Below are 10,398 nucleotides of genomic sequence, written 5' to 3'. Positions count from 1 at the left end.
GGGGGGGGGGGGGCTAAAGCCCGTTAGCCACCCCCTTGGGTGCGCCCTTGGTCGCGTCGTACAGTCACGGAACGCTTAGTTTAAAAATATTTATTTTTCCGGGCGGAACTATTTTTGTACCTGTATATTTTTTCGGGCTAAATTTACCGTAGACCTTGTTTTTACCTGTTCATTTCGGGCGGAATTAACAATCTCCCCTTCCCGCCATGTCGAAATTCGTGGTTGCCGTCGACCAATATTATTATAACGTGTCTGTGTCTGTGATCGCATATCGCCGCCGCCACCGCCGCCGTAAGGGCATTGACCTGTCGCTGCCGTTGCCACAGTAGCAATCATATTGTTGTCGCCGTGCTACCACATCGCCACCGCGGCAGCTGTTGTTACTGTCGTTCTATCAGCTGCTGTCTGGTACTTTCACCAACAGAATTGTTTTATCATCATCATATCATCACCGATTTTACTTATATTATATTCTACGTGTTGTTCTTCGTATATTTATTTTATTTATTTAATATTTCAATGAATATAGGCAATATTTACAATAACATATTTCCATATTATATTGATATCTACTCCCTGTATCAAAGCTTTTGGTGGGAGTAGATAGTCTATTACATAATTATTTACATAATTAATAAATATAGTCATAATTTAAATACCAACATAGTAACATAATTATAAAACATCATAACTTATTGTAAAAGACCACAATAGTCAATAATACATACCTAAGTAGACATTCAATTTATAAGAATGAGACACAAGTCAAATAATCGCATACACCTATTTTGAATTGCTAATTTATATTTATTTGTATTATCAATTTGTTTAATGTCATCAGGACATCAGGACATCAGGTAGTTCCTTGTTAAAATTGTATGCCTTTATTTGTATAATAGTTGTTCATCAATGTTGTAGTACCTATGTTTAAACAATCTTAAATTACCACTACATTATCTCCTCTTGTGTTATATGTATTATAATATTCATAATCAGTTTTATTCTTGAAAACTTTAATGATTGATAATTTGTCATACAAATGATCTAATGTTAATATTTTAATTTTAATAGATAAATCATGTGTTCTATAATTTTGGGAAGTATAATAATTTTTCAATAGTTCTCTTATTAGCGCTTTTTGAGTTATCTTTAATGGTTCTAATACATTCTTATAAGCTGATCCTTATAGTATTGTTTGTTTTGAATTGTCTAAAATGTTTCGTAGCTCTTTAAATATAAAAAACATTTTCTTAAAAGCATTATCACCATTTCAATTTGTGGTTTCCATATAATCGCTCATAAGGTAGGGCACCTAAATATTTGACTGAACAAACTCTAGATAAATACCTACCATTTGGGTTACATTTATTAGTTGAATTATTTTTACAATTATTGTTATGTGAGTAATTTCATTGTGATTTGTTCAGGTATGTTCGTATGGGATAAGTCGAATGGAATAAAGACTGATTTTTCTTTATTTATCATTAAACTATTTTTAGCATCATTCCAATTATTTAAAAATAATAATCCTGAGTTCGCTTTTTTTTCCACTTCAGCCGAAGTTCCTCCCTCAACAAATAAAACATTATCATCACCAAATGCTAGTAAATTGCCATTTATATCTAAATTTAGTAAATCAGTCTAGTAAACTATCATTGACATAAATAGTACCTAAATAATATCGGACCTAGTACTGTCCCTTGTGGTAAACCATACTTCCCTGAACACTTGTAACATCATTAATTCTTGTTGTTTGAGAACTATTTGAGATATTTGACTTAAACCAAAACCAAAATATACTGAATAATAATATTGCTTTCGATTTTTCAAGAGCAAGTCATGCGGTACAGAATCAAAGGCTTTTGCTATATTTAAGAATATACCTACGCATCTTTTGCCTTTGTCTAATGATAGATTAAATTCGAAAAATATGAAAAGGCATCTTTGCAACCCATACTGTCTCTAAAGTCAAATTGTTAATCACTTATAATTTTTATATCAAAAGTGAACCGGTTCAATTAGCGCATTTTTCAAAAACATTATCCATGTCAGAAATTAAAGAAATTGGTCTATAATTATGTCATTCTTTCCCGTCACCTGCTATATGTATAGGGTTTGTTTCGGCTTTTTTTTATATATTTGTGGATAATACTTTTTAAAAAACTTAAAGCAAGTAAACGGTTGAACAACATAATCTGAAATGTGTAGGTAGTTACAAATTTGAAGAGATAGAATCAAATCTTAGGGATGTATCTTGTCTTAAATTATTAATTAATTGCAGCACCTACTACCTCTTAACGAGTAAATTTTATATGTACTATTTTGTTTTCAGTAATATTTTCGCTTTTATTTTTTGAATTATCATTTCGAAGTGTCTTTTTATTATCATTTTGAATTTGTTATTTATTTTTCCAAGCACGGCTGTAAAATAATTATTAAATATATTGGCACATTTATGGGTATCTGTATTTATATTGATTAATTTATTTTCGTGAATTATTTGTGAAACTGGTTTAATATTTTTAACATTTTAGATTTTGAGCGGAGCAATGAATGTATTGATTTTACAATGATGTGTGTTTTCTTATTTATTTACTTCTTATTTTATTTCCGTGTCCCTCGTCGTGATTTGGGGCAGTAAAAGTGCTTCGATTTTCTTCAACAGCAATTTTTCTGGTAGGAAAGTGAATATAGTTGCACTTACTAATGCAGTAATGCACCATTCAGGAGGTCAAAATTAAAAATTCCTTATAGTTTTCTAAGGTGACAGGAAAAACAAACAAAAAATTGATAAAAAACGGGAATTATAAGTTTGTCTACCTAGTACAAAAAAAAATTTTTTGCTGGAAGTCAAATTACATTTTTATCAGCTTTTGAAGTTAAAATGTTTATAATATTGGATATTCACTCAATTTCTCATGTGGCGATTTTTTATTTTGTTGTAATTCAAAACGAATTACTGACAGCACTTGAAATTTACACCATGTATGTTTATTTTATCAATTTATATATTTGATAAGATTTTCAAAATATTTTGGCTCGTTATAAGCTGTTAACGGACATTTTCAATTTTCATTTTGTTCCTATAAATATCAATACAATTTTATTGGTTGGGTTAAAAGGCATGAAAATTTAATACATGGATCTTGATAACTTGTTACAATAGCAGGTGAAAAATAATCAAAATACATAGGCACATTTTTTTAATAAGCATTAAAGTTTAAATGTTGACAATATTTATTAAATTGAAAATTTCGCAGTTTTTAACTACTCTTTATTTACCTAAATATAGTATTATCCTCCCTAGTTCTATAAGATGTGAATTCATGAATCTCAAATTAATAACACTATTCTTTAGTCAACATTCAGTAAGTATTATGCAGTCAATAAAATGTAAGTTGTTATTTAACATAACTAATAACTGGTCAACATGTGTAGTAATTGATCTGATATTTAAATGTCAAATAATAAAACCATTATTATTTACAATATATGAGCTTAAATCGTTAGTATGAGTTAAAAAATCTGTTTTTATATCACATAAATTACCTATTTGGCTTAAATATAATATCATGCATTTACAATTAGTAAATATACTTACAATTTATAATCAATATGACAACATCGTACTTATATTATTTTATTTAAATCGTTTTCGTCATGGGTCCTCGTGACTTAAGTGTTTCCATTTTTCCATAATAAAATATCTGTTCCACTTACTCATACACTATTGTAGTTTTTATGTTTCGGCCTTTCGCCATTGACTTTGTCAATATAATTGTAGTAGAATAAAATGGAGAAAAGAAATGGAGGGTGGGGGTGTGCGTTCGAGATTTTGATGGGAAGACTACGGTTAGATTCGTATTGTGATATGACAACTATTGACAACACCGCACATGTGATAGGTTGATGACCTATACGAACATCGTTGCCGTGAGTGGCTGCGCGTGTCCTTCCAAGAAAAGGGTGTTACAGTATCCCCCACTGCTACTAGGTTGTGTATTTCAATAGACTATTACGTGTTTTTATAATACCATACGAGGGACGGTGGCTATGAGTGTGAATACATATTATGTTAGTTTTACCGAACGTTGTTCTAACACGATTATAATTCCGATAATTTTTAAAGCGGGTATATGATTACTCTACTACTTATATTTTCTTTAAAATGTAATATGTGTATCCAATTACCTTTTTCGTAGCGTGTTCTGTAATATATGTAGTGTGTATTAACATTGTTCTCGATATCACTATGACAATATATGTATTTTGATTTATCTACATTGTTAAGTACTTAATTTTCCTTCTTGGAGTCTCAAGGAATCGTTTGGATTTTACCTTCACAACCTTTATCGGTTATGATTGTGACTATTATCGTGTACTCTTAAAAATCCCTACACTCGTAGTTGCCGCAGAAAAACTCGACTACCAACCGAATGTATATTAAGTTGTTGAGCTTTCTAAAATTATGCTTATGTTCTAAATAAATGATAATCAAATGATATAATTAAAATATAACAACTATAATAGCTAATAATAACTAAGTATAATTACTAATTAGCTTATGACTAATGATAGTCTAATAATAAATATGCTGATATTATAATATATTAATATTATTATATTATGGTGAGATGATAGTCACAGGATTTCGATAGTATTGGTGAATATGATAGGAAGATGAGGTAGATGTAAAGATTAACAAAATGATTTGAGTTAACAATAAGAAATAATTAATCAGATTGATATACCGAATGCCGAGGTATCTCAATATACATATATACCTATACGGCTATACGCACAATGATAGATACACCTTAGAACAGTAAAAAGTGTATCGTGATGTAGACTGTCGTGAACGTTGTGCATCGGCTCCTCTTGTGAAAAAAAACTGTTGTTGGGTCGATTTCGTGTCATCCTTATATAGTGTGTAATCTGGTGTAATCCCTTCCTAATTGGCGTGTATCGATTGAACGAAACGTTAAGGCACTACAATACGTCTATGATTTTATATTGTACTGTGTAACGTAAATACCGCCAGTATAGAATTTGTATCGATCAATGCAAAGTTCTATCGTACTTGGTTGAGGGTAAGAAGAAGTGTTAATGCGTTCCATGTCTGTGAGTATAGGGAGTGTATATGTATGTATCTCGTGCGTATGTATATTGCGCTACCCCGCACACGGTATGGACCAGTATGACCTGCAATTATATCCATTTTTATTGAAGAATAATATAATTAAATATTTAATATTACACAGTAATACACATAATAATGTGATTCCTGTTTAAAAGTAGAGCAAATCATTCTATTTTGACAAATAAGAAGTTTTTCTTCTTTAGAAGAAGAAATTTTAGCTATTATTAAATAATATATGTTTAACTTAACTATTAACACTATTCACAGTGTTGTTTGACACATTCGACCAGTGCGGAAGAGATACTAATATACCCATTAGATATTATTATGATTTTATTTTTTTTTAAATTTAAATTAAGGCTTCAAACGGGTTGACATTACATTTTACATGGTATTTTGTTTCTTAAAATTAGGTGCTACATATTATAATATATAAGTTCTAAAGGTTCCAATTTTTTTATTGTGTTTATGGTACTCAAAAAGCAATGATTATATGTTACTATATTATATTGGATGGCATGTTGAGGTTAGTGCTTGTTGGGATATTGGTTGGATATTGTACTTTGCTCGTTGAATATTGGTGAGATGTTTTAGAGGTCCATTTATATTTCATTGAATTATTTGATCCGTATTTGTGTTGTAAATTGAGAGTATGGTTTTGAGTTTTAGTGGAGTATTTATCGATCTCCAGTTGTACATTTGAGAATTTCGAATTTGAAGCTTTAGAACTAAATTTTTAATTTAATATTATTTTCTTGTAAAATTATTAAACGGTTTATTTATAAACGAATGATAAACTTTCTTAGCAATATTTTTGTATTATTAGATTTATTCATTTCTTTACTTACGTACGCCGTTCGTATTCAATATATGAATAATATTATTGTGGTGGTTTATTAGTGTGTATATATGTACAATAAAATATGTTTGAAAATTATTTTTAGACGAATGATTAGTTAATAACATTACTTTATGTGTATTGTATTTACATCAGTAGGTATTATTATTATTAGCTATCAGTAGGACAAGCAGTCGCCAGTCGTCACAAGCACAAGCACAGTACACGCATACAACCTGTATATTTTTTTACTCTAGGTAATATTAAAGTTTTTTTAGTGCTATCAAACTAATTTGTGACATGGCATTACAACCATATAGTTTTGAGCCAACAATCAACGATATTGACAGTAATTTCAATCCGATGCATTTTGCTAACGAAATTTTAAATACAAATTTGTGTATCGAAAACAGATCTATTAAACCAGTGAACGAATGGTGTTTATGTGAGAAGTGTTTGAATTTAAGTACTGATCGCGAGTGCGTTTGTTGTATTGAATTTGAAAATTTACAAAAACTTTGTCTAGATAAAAAATGCATTACATTAAATAAATCATTTTCTAAAATTATATTGGATGAAGAAATTTTAAATATTACACGGCAGCAAATGATCGTTAAGACTAAAAATCGAAAGAAACGTAACAACTTACGTATACTGGATAACAAAACATGGAGATTCATCTGTTATAAACCATTTACTCACTGGGTAAATTCGTGGTCATTATACTAAGTTAAACAATACTGTAAATATTATCTACAAACATGTATAAATAATAAATATAGTTACATTTACACAATAATAATACGGTGCACAACAGTCATAAAATAGTCTACAGTCGTATAAATAAATGTTTGTTTAATTTTTAATTGAATCATATGATGAACTTATTATTGTAAAAAACATACAATAAAAGAAAAATTTGTGAACTTTAAATTATTAAAGGTCTACATCAATAAATTGAGTATTAGCCGACTTATAAGAGATTAAACAGCGAAAGTTGTATTACTCCCGTAAAATCGTATACATAGTAATCGGCGGCGGCGGCGAAATTATGACGTCACACGTATTTTTCAAATGACTGCCGCAGGCTAAATAATAGTTGTTAATACATTTTAATGGTATCTCTGTTTTTATTTCACTTAATACTATATTTTATAATAGACTTATTTTTTTGAGTGTTATGGTTCTTTAAGTGAGATTTCAATGTTTTATCACTTATATTAGGTCGAATTTCTTCTATTAGATTCATTATAGATATTATAGGCAATTCTTGCTAAGTAGTACGCACTCTTGTGGCAGAAAGTAGTACTTCTCAAAGAAGTACTCTGTACTCTTTAGTAGTGTAGTCAGACAGTGATAATGTGTTTTGATTACTCAGCAAATCATTATAATTAATATTTAAACAATAATTTAAACTTTTCTTATTAAATTACTTATACTAATTTATTTTAGATTTAAAATAAACTTCCTCAATATCACAAACAAATAATAAATTATATGTATTTCTACAACAAGATTTTATTTCGTTTACATTTTCTGTGTAAGAACATAGCTGAAGTAAAACCACTGACTGAACGGATTTGTTTAAAATACAATTTGCAATATATTTTTCTAATTTGACATCATCATTGTCATTAGCAACATTCAAACCATCAACTAACATTCTTCTACCAATGCTATACAAATATTAAATATTAATAAATTTAAATTTAAAAAAAATATATTATTATACTCTTATAAAATTAAAATATGTATTTAAAAAAATTACATAACACAACTAAATTTAGTTTTATTGTATACCTATGTTTTGCTAAAGCACTGTTTGGATTTTTTTGTATTAAAGTTTTTAAAATATCTATTTCAGATACTGTTGATGGCATATTTAAGTCATGTGCTTTAATGCAATTTGTATCTATTAAAGGCCTAGGTTTGTAATTTTGTACTGACGTTTCTTTTCTAGCAGACCAAACACATTTTATATCTGTAGATGATATTTTCTCAAATTCCGATATATTTTCCCTAATAAAGTAAATATTTAGGTGAGTATTGTAAATAAGTTGAATATAAACTATATTTTAACATGTGTATAACAAAGATACATACTAGTTAATAATAAAATATGTTTATAATAAAAATAATATAATACCTATTTTAATCAACATTTCTAAATTAAATATCATTAGTTGTAATGTGTTTAATTAATACCTTGTGCATTGAATAAGTATTGCTGATACATGCTTACAACGGCCGCTTGCTCCAGCCTTACACGAGCAAAGAAATTCAACCAACTTTATTTTGTAATTATTATCATTTTTTAGTTTTTCCATTTCAATTGAACCATTTATTTCATGAGGATGACTAGATAATGCACTAGTTTGTAAACACAATGCATATAAACATATCTTACTTTCTATTATACTTTTTATTCCACACAATATTATATGACCTACATGACAAAATATTGTATAATTAACAATAATTGTTAAATTATGAATATATTATTATTTAAGTTGGAAGTTTAAGCAATACACAAACCTGCATTTAAAACTTCCTCCCCTTCTGAAACACATCTTGCTCCTGGAGTACACTGAAGATAATTAAACATTTCATTAATGCTTAAAAATGCCTTTTGCTTATCCATTTTATTATTAAAAACAATGAGAGAAATATTTAAAAATTATAAATTGTTATCTCAACAAGAACTTTATTAATTTAAATTATACAATAAGTGTTTACTATTTAGTCATTCATAAAAATTCATGATTCTATTAATAAAAATTAAGATTATAAAGCCTAATACGTATATTAGTAATGTATAGAGTACTTCTTTGAACCACCATTTTGTAAATTATTTTGGCGGGAACTCTTAATTTGAATCACCAATATCTATGTTGACTTGTTCACAGAGTGAGTAGTGAATGAATGTTGATATGTTTGTTAGTAGATTGTTTTAGTATGTGTTTAAACTGAAGAAAGTTTATTGGGAATATTATTATTGTTTAACTTGTTTCATAGACTTGAAGTACATAATATTATAATCTATTTCATTATTATACCTATATTACATACTAACAGTTACACTTTTACAACTCGTTTCTTTTCTTTATAATTAAAAATTGTGTATACAATATTGTTTAATGTTAATATGTCACCCTTCCACGCAGGCGCGAGTTGTCGTAGCTTACCGCAATATCCAGTAGGAGTTACGAATGTTACTTGTGTAATGATTGCTACAATTGTTGGAAACTAATAATTAGTTATTAGTAATTTGCTTAATTATTATTTCCTAACAACTTGTTTGAATCTATACTTTTAGGTGTATAATATAAAAATATGCGTATCAAGTAGGTATTAGCAACAAAAATCTTATAATATCTAAATATCAGACATCAATATTAAGGAGTAGAGGTAATTTATTTTTGACTTTCGTAAAATGCAGTTTTTACTAGTTTTTTAGAACAGCAACAAGGCTGTAAAAGTTATGTAGTTATAGCTACTGCCAACTAGTTACTATAAATATCTACTGCTATAAATTGGAAATTTATCGTACTCCAGAAAGGTCTTATTTAATATGTTTCCTATCAGATTTCGAAAAAAAGTTACAAGCGGGTACCACTCTGCTATACAGTAGTGTTGTCGAGCATGCCATTGTAATTGATGTGTAAGATTTGAATTTAATGGAAAATCGTTGTATACAAACAATGATTCTGATGGGAGACGATGTGTAAGCCATATTTGTACAAATAATAATATGAATTTCTAACTGAAAAATAATTTTTCAAATTCTCGGGATTTTTTTAAATATTTGAACTTTGAACTTTAAATGCATATTAAAAATAATCATGCTTATCTTTAATATTTGTAAGTGTTACCAAAAAAATGTATGAGCATTAAATTGTCAGGCTTTTTTACCTGACGATACATTTTTTATCCACAAAAATTGAAAAAGAAAATTCTCATCGCTTTATTTTACTATTTATTGAATGCCTTTGTATAAAGCACATAATGAATTGTAAAATCCATTAGATTCATCCCTCCACCCAGAATATAAATTATAGGTACATATTATTAATTCACTGGTTAAAATATAGAAACACAATGGAAATAAATTGAAAAAATAAAGAAAGGGTTCACCCAGACATGAATAAAATAGGTAGGTAGTTGAATAGGTGTAATATACCAACACTAGTAAGTAATCACAGTTTATAATAGTTTTGAAGTTAAAAAATTATAAAATGTTAAATTTGTATAGCTAACAGGATTGCATATTTAAAACAAGGATTCTCATAAATATTTTATACTGTAACCAACAAATTTAAGACATGTAAGCACACTTCTTTTTTTAAGACATATTGTTCAAATTTGGACAAATTTTGGTACTAGCCATAATTAAACAAATAATAGAGATTTTTGTTATTTT

General features: G+C 28.2%; 1 protein-coding gene across 1 annotated transcript; it reads right to left on the bottom strand.

The window, feature by feature from the left end:
- Positions 1-7,842: 7,842 nt before the first annotated feature.
- On the bottom strand, positions 7,843-8,857 carry LOC111039312. The gene is made up of 2 exons (XM_022322775.1): positions 8,514-8,857; positions 7,843-8,424 (listed from the first exon to the last, which is right to left on the bottom strand). The coding sequence occupies exons 1-2, from the start codon at positions 8,617-8,619 to the stop codon at positions 8,177-8,179; spliced, it is 354 nt and encodes a 117-aa protein (XP_022178467.1). The 5' UTR covers positions 8,620-8,857; the 3' UTR covers positions 7,843-8,176.
- Positions 8,858-10,398: the final 1,541 nt, after the last annotated feature.

This window comes from Myzus persicae, unplaced genomic scaffold (genome assembly GCF_001856785.1).
Source record: "Myzus persicae strain clone G006 unplaced genomic scaffold, MPER_G0061.0, whole genome shotgun sequence".
Taxonomy (NCBI): domain Eukaryota; kingdom Metazoa; phylum Arthropoda; class Insecta; order Hemiptera; family Aphididae; genus Myzus; species Myzus persicae.
The sequence above is the reverse complement of the archived record's forward strand: the minus strand, read 5'-3'. Positions and strand labels throughout refer to the sequence as shown.

Coding starts and splice junctions, on each gene's coding strand:
- LOC111039312 (XM_022322775.1), bottom strand. CDS start 8,619: ATGGATAAGCAAAAGGCATTTTTAAGCATTAATGAAATGTTTAATTAT. Junction 8,425..8,513: donor GGAGGAAGTTTTAAATGCAG/GTTTGTGTATTG, acceptor TTTGTCATGTAG/GTCATATAATATTGTGTGGA.